The sequence below is a fragment of the Parathielavia appendiculata genome, assembly GCF_033297405.1.
Source record: "Parathielavia appendiculata strain CBS 731.68 unplaced genomic scaffold N657scaffold_5, whole genome shotgun sequence".
In the NCBI taxonomy this organism is placed as follows: Eukaryota; Fungi; Ascomycota; class Sordariomycetes; order Sordariales; family Chaetomiaceae; genus Parathielavia; species Parathielavia appendiculata.
Window position 1 is genome coordinate 611,368 of NW_026944224.1, and position 22,078 is coordinate 633,445.

The 22,078-nt window shown below is 56.1% G+C and overlaps 7 protein-coding genes and 1 non-coding gene across 8 annotated transcripts; 4 read left to right on the forward strand and 4 right to left on the reverse strand.

Moving 5' to 3' along the window:
* Positions 1-749: 749 nt before the first annotated feature.
* Positions 750-7,797, reverse strand: N657DRAFT_680294 (uncharacterized protein; the record flags this gene model as incomplete). Its single annotated transcript, XM_062796265.1, has 5 exons — positions 750-1,020; positions 1,146-1,383; positions 1,513-1,758; positions 1,819-1,941; positions 4,545-7,797. 5 exons carry the CDS (start codon positions 7,795-7,797, stop codon positions 750-752), a joined length of 4,131 nt encoding a protein of 1,376 aa, XP_062648050.1.
* A 1,802-nt stretch (positions 7,798-9,599) lies between these two features.
* N657DRAFT_680295 (thioredoxin-like protein) lies at positions 9,600-10,429 on the reverse strand (the record flags this gene model as incomplete). Its single annotated transcript, XM_062796266.1, has 3 exons — positions 9,600-9,927; positions 10,006-10,329; positions 10,407-10,429. The coding sequence occupies 3 exons, from the start codon at positions 10,427-10,429 to the stop codon at positions 9,600-9,602; spliced, it is 675 nt and encodes a 224-aa protein (XP_062648051.1).
* A 407-nt stretch (positions 10,430-10,836) lies between these two features.
* On the forward strand, positions 10,837-11,721 carry N657DRAFT_386681 (uncharacterized protein). The gene has a single exon (XM_062787127.1). It carries the CDS (start codon positions 11,016-11,018, stop codon positions 11,517-11,519), a length of 504 nt encoding a protein of 167 aa, XP_062648052.1. The 5' UTR covers positions 10,837-11,015; the 3' UTR covers positions 11,520-11,721.
* Positions 11,722-11,758: 37 nt separating this feature from the next.
* N657DRAFT_689857 (acetyl-CoA synthetase-like protein) lies at positions 11,759-14,293 on the reverse strand. The gene is made up of 3 exons (XM_062797010.1): positions 13,989-14,293; positions 13,176-13,936; positions 11,759-13,102 (listed from the first exon to the last, which is right to left on the reverse strand). Exons 1-3 carry the CDS (start codon positions 13,996-13,998, stop codon positions 11,924-11,926), a joined length of 1,950 nt encoding a protein of 649 aa, XP_062648053.1. The 5' UTR covers positions 13,999-14,293; the 3' UTR covers positions 11,759-11,923.
* A 520-nt stretch (positions 14,294-14,813) lies between these two features.
* Positions 14,814-16,765, forward strand: N657DRAFT_663396 (uncharacterized protein). Its single transcript, XM_062795179.1, has 2 exons — positions 14,814-15,197; positions 15,254-16,765. Exons 1-2 carry the CDS (start codon positions 14,907-14,909, stop codon positions 16,652-16,654), a joined length of 1,692 nt encoding a protein of 563 aa, XP_062648054.1. The 5' UTR covers positions 14,814-14,906; the 3' UTR covers positions 16,655-16,765.
* Positions 16,766-17,307: 542 nt separating this feature from the next.
* Positions 17,308-17,397, forward strand: N657DRAFT_t74. Its single transcript has one exon. It is a non-coding gene; the product is annotated as a tRNA-Phe (tRNA).
* A 1,088-nt stretch (positions 17,398-18,485) lies between these two features.
* N657DRAFT_644496 (cytochrome P450) lies at positions 18,486-20,504 on the forward strand. Its single transcript, XM_062792776.1, has 2 exons — positions 18,486-18,776; positions 18,830-20,504. The coding sequence occupies exons 1-2, from the start codon at positions 18,517-18,519 to the stop codon at positions 20,349-20,351; spliced, it is 1,782 nt and encodes a 593-aa protein (XP_062648055.1). The 5' UTR covers positions 18,486-18,516; the 3' UTR covers positions 20,352-20,504.
* On the reverse strand, positions 20,408-21,743 carry N657DRAFT_644499 (uncharacterized protein). The gene is made up of 3 exons (XM_062792777.1): positions 21,341-21,743; positions 20,902-21,240; positions 20,408-20,845 (listed from the first exon to the last, which is right to left on the reverse strand). Exons 1-3 carry the CDS (start codon positions 21,433-21,435, stop codon positions 20,587-20,589), a joined length of 693 nt encoding a protein of 230 aa, XP_062648056.1. The 5' UTR covers positions 21,436-21,743; the 3' UTR covers positions 20,408-20,586.
* Positions 21,744-22,078: the final 335 nt, after the last annotated feature.

Genomic DNA, 22,078 nt, shown 5'->3' on the forward strand with positions numbered 1-22,078 from the left:
AAGTCAGTTCGCAAAAGAGCCACATGTGGTGGTTGTTTGTCATTATTATGTGGCTTTGTGGAATCTACAGATTGCCTGTAGCAAAACACTTGACGGATTGGGGAGAGTCGGATTGTCCGAACACGGAATTCTATGCTGCTGTGTTCTTGATGGCGTTATTAAGCCCCGCAATGGTATCGACACCATGCTACACCGCTGATAAGTTCTGAATATACCACTCCCCACATCCAATACACAATAATGTGGAGTAAAACCAAGCTACAAGACAGCAGTTTAGTCCAGGTTACATTGCTGTAAGTGTCACTGGTGCTGAATTCTTCTGATTAGACTATCAGGGGTTGCGACGTCAACTCCTAAATGCCGTGATCGGCCAAATGTGGCCCTGCAGCATCAAGACCGGAACAATAGGTTAAGACTGTGGAGACAACGACATCGAGTATGGCGATACAAGATGCGGAATCTTCACGAGTCAATGTACAATATTGCAACCCCCTTTTCGCCCGGGTCGGGGAACCGCTTCACCAACGTTTCATCCATCAGGTATAACAAAGGTAAACTCTCTCTTCTAATTCCAAAAACCCCTGAAAGATGAGCAAGTCATCTTGATGCGCCATAGCAATGCTGTTGGTCTTGGGAATCAGACGGAGCAGCACATGCAAGTTCTGGCCAACAATCCAGCTGCGCGGTATGAAGAAGTGGCGGGTGTATTCTGCCGCGCTCTGCGCACCATTCAGAGTCACCGAGCTCAACTAGCCCTTCACGTCGACAAAGTATAGCAGCGACTTGTGCAGCCCGACGACCGATTTGACGTGGGTGAGGAGGCCCTTAGTGAGGCAGTTGACAGACATGCTTGTTGTCGTGGTGGCACTGTGGTGGTTTGTCAGGCCAGACACGTCCAAAATCTCAAAGCCGGTGCGGCAGTCCTTGTTCGACCGCCTCGTCCGGACGAGCAGCTCGCAGTCGTTGTGTGATGTCCACTCGGCCGGCGGCGGCGGCGACAATTCGCCACTGCAAGCCGCGCTGGCAATGGTGACAGGCAGGCCCGCGAAGGTGTGAGCGGCTCGAGCGTCGCCCATCGGAAGACGTGTATTCGAGCCTTGCTGAGCATCAAGAGGAGTTCAGCGTTGGTCGGGTGCTGAATCCACTGCTTGTCTTCGTCAGGCTCTCCAAGGGTGGTGGAGTTTTCGTATCTGCCGACGAGCTCCCCGGTGCTGTCCCACGCCTCGTCTTCCCCTAGGGTCGTGAGATGGAATAGGGTGCCGGGGTAGTTGATCAGGACATGTCGGACAGGATCTTCAATGTGCCGGTCAAAGATGGGCGGGAGCACCACCTCGCACGCGCCATTTGGCGTCACCAACACGCGCACGCCAAAGCCCAACATCACTCGGACATTCCAGCATCGCCAGATCCAAACTGATCAACCAACTTCCGCATCTCGTCAATGAGCCTAGGGGGACAGTTTAGGTTAGGCCGATAAACACGTCGGCGACAGAATCGACTTAGATTACATACTTTTGGCTGAACCTAGTTCATCGGGGTAGAGCGCAGAGTCGTGGGTGTATGTCCTCCTAAGGAACTCAGTCAGCACCGAGAGGGAGTGCAGATGGAGCACGCCGCGGGTATAGTTCTCACGTAGCATAGAGCGCGTTGCGAGCATCCCAGTCCTCCCGAGGCTCAGACTTGGGTATGCGGAGGTGGTAGCTTGCCATGCATTCCCGGCCCAGTCGTTGCCCAGAGGGCGCATGATGCTGAGTTCGTCTATTCATCGACGGTCAGCTGTGGTTTCAATCCCGGAAAATCAATACCGAGTGCACCAACTCTCATTGTGGCCCCAGAAAGCCGAGGCATCGAACATCATCGGCTCGCCCGTATCCTTCCGGGTGGGAGCGTTGCCGATCCACAGATTGCCGTGAATGAGTATGGGCTGGATGGACCGGCCCTCTGTTTCCAGGGGGCCCGCAGCTGTCGTGGAATCCCCTTGTCCAAGAAAGGATCCGAAATGGCCTCCAGCTCCTCGCTTGGGCCATGCGCCTCTTTTTCGAGCTGCAGCATCCGTTTCATGCCGCGGGAGTAGAATTCCTCACACGTCTCGGTCCAGATGTTGTCTTGTGCCAGAGTCCCGTTGTATGTGGTGACGGGAAACCCGAATCTCTTTCTGTTGTCCTCCAGGCAAGGTGCTGCTTTGTCACTTATAGTAAGCAACTGCGCAACGTCATATGTCAGGTGATGATAGACGGCAGCCCTTTCTGCAGTTCGTGGAAGGAAAAGAGACGGAAGTGCAGGTCTGGGTCGGTGCAGGTGCCCCAAGCCAGCAGCTGAGCCGCGAAGGCAGGGATTGTTCTGTAAATGAGCAGCATTGACTCATACTCACCTTCGATCATTCCAGCCCCTTGGTGCCATCTGCTATCTTTTCCCTTTAGGTCAACAAGGGCACACCGACCAAGCAATGGAGCAAGAATCGTACCATGAGGAAGTAGGAGGCTGGGCTACTATCAATCTCGGCATCCATGCGGACGGGACGAGTTTATTCCAGTTGCTGGCGACATGCCCCCGGCTTGATAGGACTTTGAAACTAGCTGGTGAACCTAAAACAAATTATTCGGTTAGTATTGCCGAGTTTGTGGAGCGATTGACGACGCAACTGTTTAATGTCCTTACGCTTCCTCATGTTCTCATCGAGCACAACAGGCCCTTCATGCACTTTGGCATTTAAGCCTGCTTGGTGGCCTTTTTTAAAAACAAGCTACGGGATGCGGTGCGGGTAGAAGACCTCGTCTCGTTGAGCTTCCAGGTTGCTAGGGCTCGACACTGGAAGTTGTCAGAATTGTAAAAGACTGAAAATTCGGGAAGTCGGAGTTGTACCACGGTAACTCTAGAGCGTTGTCCACCGTCTACCCCCACACATGTTTCCCGGTCCGGGCTCGCTGGCTATCGAAATCCGGGTTGCAGTTTCCCGATTAACATATCATTCGACCGGTCGGGCAGCGGGCACCTGTCATTGGGCAGCGAAAATGCGAGATGGAAGGATCAATTTTCGCCAGTACAAGCAGGTGCCACGCTGGACCTCCTATAACGACGCCTGCCAGACTCTAGTTTGCCAGCCATAGTGCTTACGTGGAAGCATACAATTGAGGCATATCATGCAGTGCCCTTCCATAGAGGGGAAGGGGGGGTCGGGAAGCTTTCGGGTAACCGTGTTTCCCAAAGACGTGCTCCCTTTACGAAATTAAGACTCGAAACATAAATAGTTATACCCGATATCAGGGTTATAAAACAGCATCACGCAAGCGAAAAATAAACAGGAACAAGAGAGACTCACAGATAAGGTATTAACTATACATCAATAAAAAACGATATCCGCAGCTTCTGTCACGGGTCGTGACACTGTGAGGTTCATGTGCGCAACTCCTGGTTCGACTGGACAGTTCGAACCACGGTCCCTCTTTTGAGGGTGTTACGCAGTGGTCGTTGCGCCCACCCGTGACAGCTTCTACTCATGATTAATTTCTAGCGAACATCATGTTCCTGTTATGTAATAGGGTGTTAAGTGGAAAGAGTCACTTAGGTGCCTGAGAGTGTCCTAGATTCTCGCTCCCATTATCACGTTCACGTCTGAAATCAGGGCAACATTGTTACTTGAAGCTTCCCCAACCCTCCCTTTTCCTCCAGCAGCCTGGACTCATGCTCTCTTCGGTGGGTCATCAGTGGGTGGCCTGTGTGCCCACCTAGACAGCATGACCCAACAACCGGATATAGAATGTGGAAGGCTGGGAAATGCGGTGTGCTCGGATACTTTTGACCCCCCCCACTGTACCTAAGCGTATTGTATCCCATAGTGGCCGAAACCGAGGGGCCAATCGCTAGGACGGGGACGAATTTGGATGTATCTAGGCCTGTTGTCGATCGAGCGGCGGATAACCGTTCAGAAAAGATCACATCAACTAGCTCGAGACTAGGCCAGAAGACTCCATCACCACAGAGACGCAACCATTCTCCGTCTTCACAAACGGCCAGAAAAGATGGGTCAACTGGGTGGCCTCCTTCGGCGCCATGTTTTCCCGCTCAACAGCTGCATACTTTCCGGCCGTGATTCCCATCGCTAGTAAAGCCCTGGTGAACTTGACCATCACCTGCTACCTCGTGGTTGCGAGCATAGCACCCGCATCATGGGCGACTTGGCGCCATGGACAGGCGGATCGATATATTCTCGATTGAGGACATGAACAGTGTACCTATTCAATCCAGAGCCGGATCGATCTAGACTCTACAGTCATACCCAACAATAAACGTCCAAGGTATCTCCACCAACGTGATAGACTCTCTCAAATATCTTCAACACAAACCAAGCAACACATCGTTCTATCCCCACCACCGCACTCACGGCACATTCGCTTCAGCTGTAATCTCATCACTCATCCAACATCACACGCCCCATAACAAATATCCAGAAATACGCCAGTCCCATATTAACTATGTGCTAGCAAATCCCCCCGTCCGCCAGGCCACAAACCCAATCCTCAACCGGGAAACTCGATCCTACGAACCAGCAATCCCCAACCCGACCCTTACCTGCCCATATTGCGCCCCCTGCTGCCCTTGCCCAGCAACCCCAACACCACCCGCGGTGCCCGCGCCTGCCCCCGTCCGCTCCCTCATCCTTCTCCCCTCCATCAAGCCCCTCAACCCCCTCTTCTGCAAGCCAACAACACTGCTCAGATCCCCACCCCAAATCTCTCTCCCACCGCCCCTCTCACTATCCCCAAACTCAGACGCGCTCCATTCACTCCCGCTCATCTCACTAGCCGACGTGGCGCTCAGAGGCTCGTCGTTGCTCGGCCTTGATGCCCCAGGCAGCCCAACCGTGCTAATCTTCAGCTTGTTTTTCCCACCAGCACCAGCAGCAGCACCGGCAGTCCCATCGGCGGCAATCTCACTGCCAGCAACACTCCTACCGCCCGTCCCATTCACCTGCGAAGCAGCCGCTTCACCAGCACCACCAGCACCACCCAACCCATCCAGCCCCGCCGACAGCGGAAAGAAATTCGGATTCAGCGTCCCATCAATCCCGCGCCCACCGCCGGCCGCCATGGCCGTGGCATTGAACACGGCAGCCGCGTTACGGCTGTCTAGCAAACCATGCAACCGCTCGACGACAGCCTCCAGAAGGCCATCGATCCGGTAAGGGCGGGCGATCTGAAGGAGGCTGCAGAGAATCTGCGGGGTGCAGAGCGGAGAGGACGGGGCGGGCAGGCTCGAGGTGTATAAGAAGTGGAGGAGGGCTTGGACGGTGAGGTAAGTGTGCGGAAGATACAGACATCGAGGGCGGCTGTTGGGGGGGAGCGTGCGGGGCGTCGGAGCCGTGTTGATGGCGGCTTGGTCTGTCGCCGCAGCAGCAGCAGCACCGGAGGGTGGTGACATGCTGCTGCTTGCCTTGCTGGTTGAGCTGCTGATCGAATACAATGTGCTGCCGCTCATGTTGGTGGGGGTGATGGTGAGGTTGGAGGCCCGGATCGAGCCGCTGGGTCCGGAGACCGAGTTCGACCTGAGCGTCGCGGCATCGCTGCCGTCTTGGGTGGCGGTGCCTTCCCTCAGCAGCTGGACGAAGTACGGGCCCCATCTCCTCGCGACAATTCTCGAGTTAACTGGAATCCGCTCGCCACCGATGCAGAGGAAATCCATATCGGCTAACTCCCTCAACGCAAGAGCTTTTTCGCCCAGTTCTTCGGCAGCGCGGCTGTGGAACCTCCCGCCAGCGGTGAAGCCCGCTTTACGGGCCAAGCTCAAACCAGGACCCGTGTAGGGGCTGCTGGCGCTGACAAACCCGCTCATGGGCGCCGTCTTCCGGGGGTTGTCATAGAAACCAAACGCCTCAAGCTCGACCATGCAGACGTTGCTGAAGTTGATTCTCCGGTGGTTGTAGTCGTCCACAAGGCTCCGTTTCCTGTTGCCCAGCACGACAAACGTGTTCCGCCGGTTCCACAAAACACCGCGGTTCCAGCTGCCCTGGCTGAACACGGCGCCACCGGCGTCGATGCGGCTCCATGTGAGTGTCCGCAGATCTAGTGCCCAGAGAGCGTATTCTTGTTTGGACGAGGTGAGGTACGTGCCGCTCACGACAAAATGCGTATCAATGATCCCGCCGTTGGGGAACCTAAGCCCAGGGGGACTGTACGTGCCGCTCATGGCCCGCTCAGTGAGGTGTCCGTCGGGTGAGCGAATCTGGAGCTCAAGCTTGACGTCTAGAAAGTTGTAGTTGCTGTAGATGAGCATGCTGGACCCGGGTTCTCTCGCTTCCTGGCTGATGCCCCCAACCTCCTGCCGTCCGCCCCCGGGGAACGCCTTGCCGAGTTTTGCCGTGACGGACGGCGGAAGCGGCGCCACCACACTGCGATACGCGCCACAGCTCTTGCCCAGCGGCTGGGTCGAAACCCATTTCAGGCTGCGCAGGTTGAAGACGCTAATCTGCTCAATGTAATGGTTCGAAGCATCTTGGCCGCCGACGACAACCATCTCGGCACCGCCAGTCCCGTCGATATTGATGCCTATCCGGCCCTCGTTCGGGTTGCCAGTCGAAGGATTGTGCTGCAGCGCCGAAAGCGGTGCCCTATGGGAGGCGAACGTCGCCGAAGACGGAAGCACACATGCACAATGTGCGTATCGGCCTTGTGGAGCGTCTTGGGTCGGGATGAAGGTCCACTTTTTGGTCGGCACGTCGTAGATGTAGATATCCGACATGACGGTGACTTCGGGCTGTTGGTCTTGTGGTATGTTCTTCTGGCTCGTCGTCGGCGACATTCCGCCGTAGCAGACCATCTTCGTGTCGCCAAGCGCGCACATGGAATGAAAGTAGCGGGGCGGTGGGATGTCGCCTGTCGTCTCGAGCTTCGTCCAATGGCGGCGGATCAGATCCAGCTCGTACAAATCCGCCGTCAAGGGCGCCGGCCGGCTCCTGGACAATATCCTCCCGCCGAAGACATAGAGCTTGTCGCCCAGGATCGTCGTCGTTGCCCCGACAAGAGGATGCGGTTCCCTTCCCGTTGTCCTGTGCACGTTGCACATCAGCCCAGACAGGTGTGCAGATGGAGTCGCCGTGCCAACCGCCGTCCCACCCGTCTGTGTCCTCGATTGTCCGATACTTGGCGAGGGCCCGGCTGACAGCGGGCCAATGCTCTTGGGCGTCAGATTATCGCCCCGGTCATCCTGCCCATCTTGGCGCGATGAGCTCGCCAGACTGCTCTGGCTGCTGTTGAAGTTCACGTCTTGGCCGTGGTTAAGGTGTCCTCTTGGGTACAGACCGCCACTCATCTCCATCGATGACGCCGATTCCATGGTGCCGGGGCGGCTATCGTTCTTTTGTTCCTCGGTGTCGAAAGCTGTAGCCAGACTCTGTGATTGGGCCTGAAGGGCGAGGGGCGTAAAAGGGCTCGCGGGAGAAAGCTCGGGCGGGGGCGGCTCGGGCAAGGGTTTCGCGAGGCTATCTTGTAGACTCAGACTTCGTGCATGTTGCGCCAACGGCTGGCGATGCTGTCCTTGCAGAAGCGGCGCAGAGGCGGCGGCCCTCTCGAGCGTAGGGGCGTGCGTCTCTGCCGGCCGGCGCAAGGATAGCTGGGCGGGTCTTAGAGAGGGTCCTCCGGGCGTAATTTTCTTGAAACCGCGGATGGCCGAAGATAGGATATCTGGGCGTGACTTGGAGGGTATTCGTTCTTCGAATTCGGAATCAGATGGCCGGCTAAAGTAGTCGTCGGCCTCGGCCTGCTGCTGGCCTGGTTTGCCGGAGGTTAGCCCATAGCCCGACATTGTAGGCGCGCCGAGGAAGTGCTGCGCTGCAAAACGCAAGACAGCGAGCCACAACGAAGCCGTGCTTTAGGAGTCTTGGGTGTTGGGGCCCAGCGAACAAAGGTCAAGGGCAGTTAAAATGTGCGGCGGAACCCGCATGAAAGAAAGCAAGATATGACCGCGCAACGTGGACAGTACAAGGTCCCGCGGATATTGAGGAGGCCTCAAGCTGCTCGCCACAGAAGCACGACCGGCGACAGCACCAGCCTATCAGCCGAAGACTAGGCGACATTTGTTGACACTGGTGGACTGACGGGGTTGGGGACCGGGACAGGCATGCGCCGGGGAGGTCTTGATAGCAGTCCCCTCTGGAGCCTGAGCCTCAGCCGAGTCACCGTAAATCCACCAGCAGTCTTGGTCGAACAGGGCAGAGGAGGTAGCGGTGGCGGAGAGTGTCAATAAAAAGAAATCCGCGAAGATTGTAAGCGAGGCCGGGGGTTGGGGAGTCAATTCGCACAAAATGGCACGGAGACCGGGGTGAGGAGCGGAACCGTCCCCGAGTGCGCGCGCTGTTGAAGAGACGGGAACAAAGCGGGGGAAAGTGAAACGTGGGGAAATGGAAGCGATGAGATCACATACAGTCCGTACCTGATTGATGGCGAACTCAATTCCGGGTGGTTCCTAGAGTTGGAAGCAGACGAATCGCGCAGTCGGAAGACGGTGGAGGAGAGTAAGTTCCCAAGAAGGCCCGTTCACCAGACGCGCGCTCGGACATGAACCGACGGGATGAAAAGGGGGGCTCGACTCAGTTTGGATTCAGCGGAGTCGTGAATTCTCGCGCAGCAAAGTCAAAAACCCAAAATACTGGGCAGTCACAGCCCAGGCGGGCAAAGTATTGAACGCCCTAGAGTGGTAACCAGGAAAGATGCCCATATGCTTAAAGGGAAGAGTGAAGATTGAGTGTAGACGCTGCAAATGCCACGAAGAGTCAAGCCGCCCAAGATCGGTTCCACAATGTGGGGTTGGTGAGGTTCTAGACGCGCCTGCTCTTTGGCTGAATTGCAGCGCACAGATCGGACTTGCTTGTCAGCGTGGCATTGGGTTCTGGTCAAGGAGACCAGGGACTATAGGGGAAGTGAAAGAGATGCTACAACAGAGAAGTGAAAAGTAATAAAACGAGTAAGAAAGAAGCAATCAGTAAAAGCTTTCAAGGATAAGGACAATGAAGCCCTGTTGCTATCAGATCTATTAGTGTTCTCAGTTCTCAGACGTACTCCGGAGAAATCGGCTTGATGGGAATCATGAGTGTTTGCGCTCTAGAAGAGAGACAGGGCAGGGGTGGTGTTGCGAGGCTCGGGGTTCTTGCCAATCTCAGTACAGCGAAGATGAAAGTCATCTACAGATGCGTCGAGCCAGCTAGCGCTATGCTTGTATCCTTTGCTAGCGAAGGGACAACAATTGGACCAGTGTTTCACCAACCTCTTCTAGAAGGTAGCTGCATTACTTGGCGGGAGGAGTGTGGCACCCGCTAGTGCGATCATGGCCACGTGGAAGCCCGTATAAGAAGGGAACAGGGTTGGGAGAAGATCGTCGATATCTTTGGGGCTATGGAGGCTCGGGACGTACTGTAGATTGAAACCTGATCGATGCATACATCAAGCACGACTCGAGAGCCATCACATTTCCGTTTCATACCCGTCCAACGCCGTCCAAACCTCAGAACATGACCCGTGCAGCGAAAAGCACTGTTCCGCTACGACAAATGTTCTCCCGCTCTCGTTGGGTATCTTACCGCCACCTTTCACTCAAACCTGGCCATTTATTTAGGCAGCCTTGGGCAGCGGTGTGAAGCGCAAATACGGCTTGACGACGCGCATCTCGGGGAACAGCTTGGTGGCCTCGTCGCCTTTGATGGTGGGGTGCACAATGACGTCGTCGCCGGGCACCCAGTTGATCGGCGTTGTGACCTTGTGCTTGTCACCCGTCTGCAGCGAGTCGACGACGCGAAGGATCTCGGCGCTGTTGCGGCCCGTCGACGCCGGGTACGACAGGATGGTGCGGATAATCTTCTTGGGGTCGATGATGAAGACGGAGCGGATCGTGAAGGCAATGCCCTTCTCGTCCACGTTGGTGGTGTCCTGGTAGTCGATCCTGCGTGCGAGCCAAACTGTCAGCATCCGCCTTGCAAAGGTTATTCCAAAGATGCCTAATTTTGGACATCTTACTTACATGTCGTAGAGGTAGGCCACCTTGCGCTCCTTGTCGGCAATGATGGGGAAGCTGACGAGCGAGCCCGTCACCTCGTTAATGTCCTTGATCCAGCCCTCGTGGCTGCCCAGGGTGTTGGCCGAGAGGCCGATGAGCTTGACGCCGCGCTTGGCGAACTCGGGCTCGAGACGGGCCATTTCGCCGAGCTCGGTCGTGCACACGGGGGTGTAGTCCTCGGGGTGGGAAAAAAGGATGACCCAGTTGTCGCCAATAAACTCGTGGAAGTCGATTGGGCCGTTGGTGGTGTCGGCCTGGAAGTTGGGGGCAATCGAGCCCAGGCGGAGACTGCGAGTGTCCTGTCAGCAACTTCGTCGCATTCTTCTACGGGGAAACAGCTCATGGACGGCATAAAGGATGCATACGGTGCAGAACGTTCAGAGGCCATTTTATCGGTGATGTGGTACCGTAGTCTGGAAAGGATGAGGGGAATCGCAGAGGAAGTCGAGAGCAAACAGGAGGTTACCGAAGAAAGGCTGGATGTAGGAAAGTGTTTTTGGGATGAATAGATGAGCAGATTGTCAGTGAGGAGGGGCAGGTGAGTGGGCACAAGTGTTTTAAGTCCTCGACTCTCCTGAATCGGCCAGTCCATCCCCCACATCCTTTCTGGATTCATCCCGCTTCCACTTCCTTCTTGGCTTCATGCAGCTTCCTACTCTATACCACCCACATTGTATTCACTGGAGCCCAAAGAAGCCCTTGGTGACAGTTTTGGTGCAACGACGCGGGGAAATTTACCCCTCCAACAGCGCGTGGAGAAGCCAATGAATTGCGTGATTACGGGAGGTCAAATCCTCCATTGTCCAGAAACGAATCTCGTTTGCAATTCCGGCTCTAATCGTCGTTTAATTGCAAAGGAGAGTTGTTTAGGGATAGTGGAGAGTTGACGCGCCGTAGGTGATACTCTACGCATGTTATTGGTCATGTCGATTTAACATCATTGTCGTCGAGTACCCGGTGTCGCAATTCTGGGCATGCTCGGGAAGGCTGGTACAGAAGGTGGCTTGATCAGCGAACGACTGAGGCAAGGCTGCCGGAGACGGGCGGGTTGGACGATGATCGGCGCTCCGATAACGTCGAAATGTGGAGGCAAGAGAACGGGTCCAACGGGAACCTTGATGGATGAGAGCCGCAGGGAAAAGCAATCAGGCAGCCAGCCAAAGCCAGATACCAGAGGTTTGCAAAGGAGGAAAACGGACATAAACAGAATAACAAGGACCAAAGAAAAAAAGAAGACGAAAAAAAGTTTGGCCCAAACGATCTCCAGCATCTGTTTCGTACACCTTTGCCTTACGCGACGGGCCGAGACATTCAGCTTCTGTCGCCATGGTGACGGCAGACCAACCACAAACAAGGAACAAAAGGGGCAGGGGCGGGCGACAACGACAGCAGAAAACGAGAAGACAGCGGCCAAAGCAACCACAACAAAAGCGCATGACGCGGCGATGGCAATGATGGCGGCAATAGAAGTTGTCTAGTTGCTGCCCTGTTGCGGGCAAGGAGGCGGCGGCAGTCAGTGGCATTCTAGTCGCTCCTGGACTTCACACGTCGTCACGGTGGCGGGAGTCGGCCATCTCTCCTGGAGCCGTGCGTGCTCCACGAGGTTTGCCGCAGAGCTGACTCGTACTAGAAAACCGCTGGTGGGGATGCGGGAATGCCACGGAGACAGCATAGCAATGGCGGATATACCAGTCTCAGTGGCAACGGAAGTCGACTAGGACCGTTCGTAGAGTAGAGACGAATCTGGGATAACAATACTCCTTGTCCGATAACATATCTCATGAGGTATCACACACCATCGCAGCTACAAACTAAAGAAGAGAAGAAGGAGACACCAAAGGAACACAGCCCATGATGGTATAGAAAAGCAAGGCATCCATAATCACAGCCTGACCTTCCCGCCCTGCAGCGCCTTCCAGTCTTCGGCCCTGAACCTAACATACGAATTCCCCCTCAGCCAAAACACGTCGTCGGTGCCCGTTTTGCCCGGCTCGACGCCCTCTTTGCGAAGGCTCATCTTCTGCTGCTTATTCGTGCCCGTAGCCTGAATCGTCCCGCTGTTGACAACCCTTACAAATAGCGGCAGCGCGTACTTGGGCAGACCCGCGCGCACATGGCTCGCGAGCGTGCGAAGCGTCTCGTCGCTCGGCAACCCAGCACCACCACCATTACCACCACCACTGCTAGCTGATAACGCCTCGGGTTTGAACACAACGGCCGCGCACCCTGCGCGTCCCTCGTGACCTGGTACCTCGACCCCGTACACGTTGGCCTCGAGCACGGCCGGGTGCAAGCCGACAACGTGCGCAACCTCGGCGGTGGACACGTTCTCGCTCTTCCAGCGGAAGGTGTCGCCGATGCGGTCGTTGAAGTAGACCCTGCCTTCGGCGTCCCAACGGACGACATCGCCCGTGCGGAACCAGGCGTCGCCCTTGGCCAAAACGTCAAACATGATCTTTTTGGACGTAGCCTCCTTGTCGCCGTAGTAGCCCTGGAACCGTGACTCGACGTCCTTGGGCGGCAACCGGAACAGCAGCTCGCCCGGCTCGCCGTGCGGAACGCGACGGCAGAAGCCCGTTTTAGGGTCGCGGAGGGGCAGCTCCGTGTCGTACTCGACCTCGACGACGGCGATGGACCGGCCGATGAGTATGTTGCTGAGCGTGCCGCTGCGGCCGATGGCGCCCATGCTGTAGTCGTTGCGGCTGAGGTTCCACGTGGCGAAGCTGCCCTCTGTCGCGCCGTAGAACTCGGCGATAGTCTTGATGCCGAAACGCTCCTTGAACTGGTTCCACACGTCCGGGCGCAGGCCGTTGCCAAACGCTACGCGCACGTTATGCTTGCGGTCGAGGCTCTCGCCCGTGACGGGGTCGCTGCGGGTGGGTGCGGACAGCAGGTAGCGGCAGGTCTCGCCGACGTACTGGATGATGTTGGCGTTGTGTTTCCGGACGTCGTCCCAGAAAGAGCTGGTCGAAAACTTGCGGCTCATGGCAAAGGTGGCGCCGACGGAGAGCGCGTGGGCGAAGCCAAGTAGCATGGCCGTACTGTGGTATAGCGGCATCGCCTAGATGGTCGAGTCAGGCAGCGTTCAAGCAGCGCATGTGTGAGGTGTTCTGCTCGGTCAACGCGAAACTCACCGTGTAAAACACGTCGTTCTTCTTTGTCCCGATCCAGCGAGACGTGAACCCACCGACCACGGCTATCTTGGCCCACGACACTATCGCAGCCTTGGGCAACCCGGTTGTCCCGCTCGTGTAAATGAGAATGCCCATGCCGTCCGGCGTGACATTGGCCCGATCCTCATCTGGAGGGCGAGCCGCGTCATGCGACAACATCTGGGTCTCCGTCTCTGGAGTGACAACCTCGAAGCTCACTTGACTCAACTCCGACCGGACATCTTCCCCAACGTTCCCCGCGACCACGGGGTCGATCAAGACCAACCGGGCCTTCGCCTTCTTGACGCAATGCGCCAGAGGCTTGCCGGTCAGGTTGTAGTTGATCAGGGCCGGCACAGCGCCGAGGGCCCAGAGCGCAAAGAGTAGAAAGACAAAGGTGTCGGTGTTCTGGAAGTCCAGAGCCACCATCTCGCCCTTATGGACACCGCGTCGCTTTTTCAGCCAGTCGGCATACCGCAAGATGGTATCGTAGGCTTGGGCATATGTGTAGGTTTTGTCCTCAAAGCGCAGAAAGACGCGGTTTTCGGTGGACTTGGACGTCGCCAGGTCCTCGAGGCGGTAGAAAAAATTGAGACGCCCGCGGTTCTTCCACCAAGCCGTCCTCGCAATCGTCGGGATGATGGAGGCCAGGAGGTTGAGGTCGTAGGAGAACAGCGTTTTGGCGTTGAGATATGCCGCTGCGGCGGCTACAGCCGGCAAAGTAATGGAAAGAGGTAGAGGCGCTATAGGAATCAGTCGAGGTTCGATCGACGACATGCACGGTAGAGCACTTACAAGGAGCCATTTTCAGTCCAAAAGCGATGAACAAGGCTAGTTACCTACAGGCACCACCCGAACTTAGAAATTAAAGATGGAAAACAAAGGCCAGCCTGCACTATCAGGTGTCAATGATGGGGATGGGGATAACAAAGAGGCACGATGCTGAAGATGGAGACTGATGAGAAAGGGAATGGCAGGTCTTCACAGTTCACACACGAGTCGTAGTTGAGCCTCGGCTGTTTCCAGGTTTGGCATCTTGTCGAATGCGCCAGGTACACTGCAACAAAGACACCAGAAACAGGGATCAGGACGCGAGAAACGGTACCTTACGTTATCACGATTCCAGATCGGCACCGTGCTGCTCGGGATAGGGCGCTGGAACTACTTTATACAGGAATGCGCACCCGATAGTTACCTAGCGGGACGCCGCTCAATTCATCAATGTGGCTTCCGGAGAAAGACCTCACAGGCTTACACGGGCTCCCACAGCAGCCACGTCGGCCATGATTGCACGGTTGCGAGTACCTACGGTGCCGTGCTGGGCAGTTGCGCAGTGCGTCGGGGCATGCAATATAAGCCTTATCGGGCCCGATGAATACCTTTTGCCTTATAGACGTCGATGCCGCAGCAATCAGTTGACTTTCGAGTTGTTGGGAACAGTGTGTCCATCGGGTTGCGACAGTAACTTGGTAGCCATATGCCATGTGCTGAACTTCAGACGGCACACAGGAGCGGAAAGAACTTCGATTCAGGGATCCATTTGAAGTGGGGCTTACGGGGTATTGCCATAAGCAAGATTTCGTTATGCCCGTGTCGGTGTGCAACGCTGCATGCACTGTATTCAACTCGGAGTGGATTCGTCTTTTCGTGCCAGGGTCCGCCGAGCAGGGCAGTCAGGAACGGGTCGTTTGCGGCGTGACCTCGACTTGATGGATGGGCAACCCGCTTGCCCTCGCCATGTCGACTCAACAACCGCCTGATAATGGCGCGGCAAATCTCGAGAGTTCATCAACCAGTGCGATAACACTGAGCAACAACGATGGAGTGCAAGGCAAAAAGCAGCCACCGCCCGAAAAGCCGTCCGACATTCGACGGCGCAGCCACATCATTCTCTCGTTCTGGCTGATCGTGCTCTGTCTCGGGCTGCCAATATGGTGGAAAACGACGACAATTTACAGGGCTGACCTGCCCCTGCAAGAGATGCTAGATTGGTCGGACGGAAAGGCATGCTACCGACGTCTCATCTCTCCATCGCGGGCCCTACTGACTGCTTGCCCTAGGCCTGCCGCCCCGTCTTCCCACTGCACATATCCATCCAGGCCAACGCGCTCCAAGAGCACGAAGCTCAAAACCTCCTTCGGCTCACCCAGCATGCGCTCGACGACCTCAATGACTTTTCCGGACACCATTTGCGTCTGCAGTTGGCTCCGCCATCAGCCGCCGGACACTACGACCGCGACAGCGTCTTGACCATCCGCCTGGCGCCTGGCGAGACAACGACAGCCAAGTTCGACCCGCATGAGCCGGTCCTTGATATTACGTATCCGTCAAACGGTATCCCCTCGCCGACCTCTTCCTCTTCGCCTCTTGCCACGTATGTAGCCGGCCAGCTGCGGTCAGCCTTTGCCGAGGAGCAGGCCGCTATCTCGTCCCTGCTGTCCGCCAATTCCATTCCTTCCGACCACCGGCCGCAAGGATTCTCGCCCGACGCCTCGGATGCGCTTTCTAAACGCCCCGCTCGGTCGCTGAGGTACGCGCCGACATACCACCTGACCTTTTCGTTGTTTACGAGCGGGCCGTTGCCGAGCAGCTGGGATATTGAGGGGGCCATCGACCAGTACATGAAGCCGGTACTGGACATCCTCTCTCCCATCCATAACTTCACCATAGACACGCAGGTGCAGCTGTACGCGACGCCGGGGGTTCAGAACGAGGTGCTGAACAAGGAGGACCTCTCATCTTTCATCAATGCCGCCGAGTGGCCGCTGTCACCGTCAATTGGGGGTGCACCGACCATCAACTTTATCGTATTCGTCGGAAACCAAACGATTGCCACGCTATCGCAACAGAGCCCAGGCGAGGGCGACGACGCCCCCGCGTCAGCGTCTCACTCATGGCTGATCCCGCAGTGGGGCACAGTCTACCTGCTTCCGCTGCCCCACGACACGACACACCTCCCAGCGTCGGCGCTCAAACAGCCCCTCCTGGCCTTCACCTCGCACCTGCTCTCGCTCACCGGCATCCCACAATCCGGCTCTCTCCCGCTGCGCCTCTCCACGCTAGCGCGCATCCGCTCCGCCGACCTCCTCCTCCGCGCCTCCTCGACCCTCGGCTCGCTGGCGCGGCTCGCCCTCGCCCTCCCGTCCATCTCCATTCCGCGCAGCGTCGCCGACGGTGTGGCCAAGACTATCAAGCACTTGCGCCTGGCGTGCGAGTCGCTCGGCGAGCCGGAGGGCCTGGCGCACGCGCGCATCGCCGAGGCCGAGGCGGAACGCGCGTTCTTTGAGAAGAGCATGGTCGGGCAGCTGTATTTCCCCGACGAGCACAAGATCGCCGTGTACCTGCCGCTGCTGGGGCCCGTGGCCGTGCCGTTGGTTATGGGGCTGATTAATGAGTTGAAGGCGTGGAGGAAGCGGAGGTGGGAGGCGGCGGAGGCGGGTAAGGGGAAGAAGATGGAATAAGTAGCTGAGAGGGTAATGGATGGGTAGTAGGCGTTGGGTTGTGCACCTTCGCGAGTCTGGCTTGTTACTAATAGGAAAATAACGTTATACAACTCAGTAATTGAATACTCCTGTTTACCTTTTAGTGTTGCTGTCTCTTTTCCAGGGTTGTTCCATCAGCATACAATACACCCCTCGAAATAATGCTAGCGAGAAACGACGGACAGTGTCACCCACCAGCACATCAGGATCCCCACCTTAGATAGCTATCTACTCAATGCTGCCCCGTAGCATAAGAGAATCGAGGATAGAGGAAGCTTACAATCATTTCTCAGTCAAGGCAACTATTAATGTGGTAAATAGCTGTCCTACCGTGTACTCTGACTTCTTGGAGGATGTGTCATCAATGTCGGACACTAACGATAACTCCAGAGATGGCTATCGGGGCCCTGACTAGACTCGCACCTTTCCTGTGATGATATCCGCCCTTCGTGCCTTCCAAGTCCAATGAGTCCGGTTGGGAGAGCGTCAGACCCGAGTAAGTTGAACTTCCTGGTTAACGACATGATGCGCTACTGCGTATCAAACGGGGTTCTTCCGCGGACCGCGGTATACTAGCGAAGTCGTACCATGTTTGCCTTGATAGGCAACCGTTACGGTTTCAGTTTAACAGAGCGGGTTTAGCTCAGTTGGGAGAGCGTCAGACTGAAGTAAACTTTAGGAAATCAATCTGAAGGTCGTGTGTTCGATCCACACAAACCGCACTTTTTAAGGTTTTATATACGCTGGTATTAAACATCTCAATTGTCTTAAGTTAACTAAGTTAACTTAACAGTATTCAATTTTAATCACATCCAATTTGTATCCGTACACTTATCTTATTTTCCTTAGCTTTTGGACGGTTTTCTCTTCTTCTTGTCTTCCCAGCTCACACTATAACTTCTTGGTTAACTTCCAAGTCCGACTACCAGGACTTTCCGCCCTCTCTTAAGGAAGCCCTTTGCCTGCGGCGCCAAATCTTTCTGTGGCATTGACGCTTCTGCGATGATGACGCCTCTGCAGCAACGATTGTGAGTGTAGGTGGATGTGATAATCAAGCAGGGCTAATCGTGGCTCTGGGGACGACCTCAAAACCGAGCTGGTCGTTCAAGACCAAACATCGTCGTTCAAGCGAAGGTTCAACAGACTTCTGCTCTCCTTTTGATTCATTCTTTCCTCTTACCGTCCTAAATATCTATAAATTTTCATCCTTCGTTAAATTTTCCTTAGTTGTATACTTCTCGTTGTAACTATTTCCTTTCCTTTAGTACTCTTTCTGTTCAATTTTCTTGAGTGTTTTCGTGTTTTCTATTCTAACCAGTTCTATTGCATTGCTATCAAGCTCACATGTACCAAGTAGTTGTGCAAGTAATTCCTCGGACGCCATGGTTGCCAGAAACTCTGACCTTCTCAAGATATCTGTCGACCTAATAGCCTGGAACAATTCGGAGGTCTTCGGTTGCCGTTTGACAGAAGATATCAAGGTGTTCCTACAGGCCTCCGAGACGGATGGAGACTTTGAGAGTTACGAGGTGGTATCTCACAGTTGGTGCTGGCATTGTTGACATCACGTTCTTCAAACAATACGGGCGATCCGGAGGCGAGCTGCTAAACTTGGAAAAATACAGCAAAATCGCGGCAGTTCTTATATGAATGCGACCAGTTGGCCAGGGGTTGGTGTGCTCGGCCCCCAACTTCCCAGGGGAAGGATCCGGCGATTCGCGCTAGTTAGCGCCGCGCGCCTGTGGCACGTCCTTGATGCAAAAAGCCTGTCGCGACCAATTCTTCCTCTAACGTTGATCACACCTCGCTATCGTCTGTTGATCGGCCCTTCAACGAGCAGAATGGGACTGCAGCTGCTGGTGGAACCACTATTCGGCGGCGCGCTGATAGGACGGGGGTCGTGGGATGGACGCCTGCTCATCACCGCGGCTATCGCCGTCTTGCTGCCGTTCATTCTCACCTACATCGTGACCAGTCTCAACGCCAGTTGGGTCACGAATCGGGGCAACGGCAATCCGCCGGCGGCGCCGTACGCGGTGCCGGTGCTCGGCAACACCTCCCAGTTCGCCTACGACACGGAAGGCTTCATTACCCGGACACTGTGGGTTCACGAATATTCCACTTTTTTCCAACCGTTCTCACCCATCGTTCCAGGCGCCGCTTTGGCAGCGTGCCGTTCCGCCTTAAAGTCGGGCTCGAAACCATGTACTACATCCCTTACGGCGAGCCGGTGCAGGCCATGTTCAAGCACGCGCGGGATCTGTCGATGAAGCCCATCATCATCGTAGCCATGCGAGACCAGTTTGGTATGAAACCCGCCGACGTGGCCGTCTACGAGCGCGACGGCTCCGGCGACATGGCCAAGCCGCTGGAGGGCTGGGAGCACATGGACCCGGCCCACCGCGTCTTCTACCACCAGCACCACGATCTCAACGCCCACCTCAGCGGCGTCGCGCTCGGCGCCCTGATGGCGCGGTTCAAAGCCAACTACACCTCTCAACTGGCGACGACGGACCAGGCCGGCGAGCACTGGACCGAGCTGCCGGACCTGTACTCCTTCCTGCGCGACCACATGTTTCGCGCGTCGTGCGGCGCCCTACTCGGCGAGCGCCTATTCGAGCTGTGTCCGGATTTCAGCCGCGACTTCTGGGAGTTTGACAAGCATCTGATCACATACCTCCGGCGCACGCCGCGCTGGATGGCTCCTCGGGCGTACGCCGCCCGCGACCGGGTGCTGGCGTCCATGAAAAAGTGGTACACGCACGCCAGGAGCCAGCTCGACTACCGAGACCCGACGCTGGCGGGCGTAGAATACGAGCCGGTCTGGGGCGCTCGCCTGATGCGCGCCCGCGCCGAGAAGTTTGATAAGGCCGGGTTCTCCCTCGACGGCTGCGTCAGCATGGACCTGGGATTCGTGTGGGCGGGGACTGCCAACGTGATCCCCGCGACGCTGTGGGTGTTGCTGAATGTGTTGCTTTCGGAGAACCTGACGGGACGCGTCATGGCCGAGGTGGAGGAATGCCTTGACGAGGCGACGGGGTTGTTCGACGTGGCGGCGCTGTGCGGTAAGCCGTTGCTGAACGGCCTCTACCTCGAGTCCCTGCGCTACTGCGCCGCCACCACGTCGGCGCGTAACCCGGTGGTGGACAACTTCAAGCTCTGCGGCTGGAGCATCCCGCGAGACGCGCTGATGATGTCAATCGTCTGGTTCGGTGCGCATGACCCAAACTTCTGGAACGCGGGCCGCATTCTCCCCAGCGGAAAGCCGGAACACCCCGTGGACACATACTGGGCCGAGCGTTTTCTCGAATACCCCGACGATCCGGCAAGCGGTCCCGTGCGCAAGCCCAACCACGCACTCTACACATCGTCATCTTCCGACATTAGGCCGGAGAAGACGGCGCAGGACGACAAGACGGCGAAACCAATCAGCCACACGGCCGCCCTGCAGGGCCATTTCTACCCCTACGGAGGCGGCAGCCGGATCTGTCCCGGACGGCACCTGGCCAAGCAGGAGCTGCTGGTCGCCGTGGCTGTCATGATGCGCGAGTTTGAGATTGAACTGTTGGATCCTGTGTCGGCGCGGCGGGCGAGGCCGGATATGAGGGTGTTCCCGACGGGTGCAATGGGCCCGGATCGGAAGCTCCCCATCAGGATAAGGAGAAGAACGAGGTGAAAGACCGGCAAGTGGACGGATGTACAGTTAAGGCGAGCTCGAGACGAGTGATGTGTAATGACAATGCAACCTCGTTTTGTTTGTTGGCGCGCAAATCAGGGGAAGGACTACTTAGCTGCAACCTCCATCTTCGGTACGACGACCAAGTCACCATCCTCCATTCGGTCAGTCCCACAATACGCCCAAACAACAGTTCGGTTTTTCAAAAGTTATTGATTTGAAGTGAAGAAAACAGTCATTCGACAGATGACATCTCGCCGGCAGGACTCGAGCGAACGGGTTTGCTCATGATAACATAGTCCGGGGTGAAGACCTTTCCGTGCCGGAGCTTCCTTGGGCTGGGTGATATATCGTCTTTTTCAAACCCCAATTTCCTGTAGAAGTCGAGTCCCCGTTGATTCGACAGGAAGCACGTCAACATGACCTTGGTGATGGGTGGCAAGTTGGAGGCAACGTTTGAATGAAAACCCATGAGCAATGTGCCCAGTCCCGTCCTGTGTTCTGGATCAGTTCAGGCTGTCTTTGAACTTGGAGGGCCTGGATACGGTACCGCTGGAGGTCTGGCTGGAGATGGATCTCGTAGCAGTAGATGACCGGTTGACCCTCCTCGTAGGTTGGCATGAACGATGTAAACCCGCGAATGGTTTCGGTGCCCTTCTCCTTCACCAAAATGTAGCGCAGCTCGGGCGACCTCATCTCCTTTAGCTTCTTGTCTGGGTGCCATTTTGCGGCCGATTTCTCGTAGTCTTTCCGGCTTGTCAACTCAACCAATTGAAAACAAGCCATGAGGTCGTCCTCTGAGAGACGACCCGACTGCGCCAGGCTAATGGTGTATTCAACCCCCGTCCGTGGATGAATCCACGCTGCCACCCATGGTGTTTCATCGGACCTGGGTAGCCAGAATGGCAGAGGACATGTTAGTCAAGTGACACATCAACTAATCACCCAAGACCATTCCAGGGTGGACTTGACAGAGAGTGAGCACTGACTTTGATGGAAAATAATCAGCTATGAATTGCTCGTCGGTCTTGCGGTTAGCCAGCTCCAAGGGGCCTGTCGGTGCTCTTTGACGTTTTGGCTTCATTTTCGGCCAAGTCCCAAGACCAACGACTTGAAGACCTCAAAGAGAATGGAGGTGAGGACACGGTCTGGTCGGTAGATTGGGATGGCGGGAAGGGTTGGGGTGTTGTTGCGGGGCTTATCGTGGGGTTTTTTTTCAGCGCGCCAGGAACTGAAAGAATCAGGAGGGTACGGATGAATGCCAACAACGAATTCAGGGAAGTTCTCACAATCCCTTCCTCTATCATCAACTTGAAATTCGACGAAGGCTGCCTTTCAGTCCCGCATCCCACAAGTTCTGCGGCCCGGCCGGCCATACCGAAAGCGGACAGGGACATGGACATTCCTGCCGACTATCGCTCTCCGAGGCTGAGGCCCTGAGGGATGAGACGTCCAACTGCATGCATTGGATGCAGAACGCACCGGCCGTCACAGCACTCTTACAGCCCCAAGCGGCCGTACAGCAACGCCGTGCGAATTGAATGGAGCGCCTGACCGACGACTCCAGAGTTTGACACTTGAGTCCCCCTTGTTTATCGTATCGACACATGCGTCTCATATAGGCCTCACAGCTGTTGGTCAACGGTGATTCAGACAAAGGAGGCGCCTCGCCGAAGCGAACCCCGCCATGAGATGTATCTGCGCACATGGCGGCACAGTCCTCAGAT

Bases quoted from the DNA above. Each gene is read 5' to 3' on its own strand.
- N657DRAFT_386681 (XM_062787127.1), top strand. From the start codon at position 11,016: ATGCTCGGGAAGGCTGGTACAGAAGGTGGCTTGATCAGCGAACGACTG.
- N657DRAFT_689857 (XM_062797010.1), bottom strand. The intron at 13,103-13,175 runs GTGAGTTTCGCG...TCGACCATCTAG, and splicing joins AGAACGACGTGTTTTACACG to GCGATGCCGCTATACCACAG.
- N657DRAFT_663396 (XM_062795179.1), top strand. From the start codon at position 14,907: ATGGGCAACCCGCTTGCCCTCGCCATGTCGACTCAACAACCGCCTGAT. The intron at 15,198-15,253 runs GCATGCTACCGA...TGCTTGCCCTAG, and splicing joins TAGATTGGTCGGACGGAAAG to GCCTGCCGCCCCGTCTTCCC.
- N657DRAFT_644496 (XM_062792776.1), top strand. From the start codon at position 18,517: ATGGGACTGCAGCTGCTGGTGGAACCACTATTCGGCGGCGCGCTGATA. The intron at 18,777-18,829 runs GTGGGTTCACGA...CCATCGTTCCAG, and splicing joins GGCTTCATTACCCGGACACT to GCGCCGCTTTGGCAGCGTGC.
- N657DRAFT_644499 (XM_062792777.1), bottom strand. From the start codon at position 21,435: ATGAAGCCAAAACGTCAAAGAGCACCGACAGGCCCCTTGGAGCTGGCT. The intron at 21,241-21,340 runs GTCAGTGCTCAC...CTGGCTACCCAG, and splicing joins GCTGATTATTTTCCATCAAA to GTCCGATGAAACACCATGGG. The intron at 20,846-20,901 runs GTACCGTATCCA...TCCAGAACACAG, and splicing joins CTCCAGCCAGACCTCCAGCG to GACGGGACTGGGCACATTGC.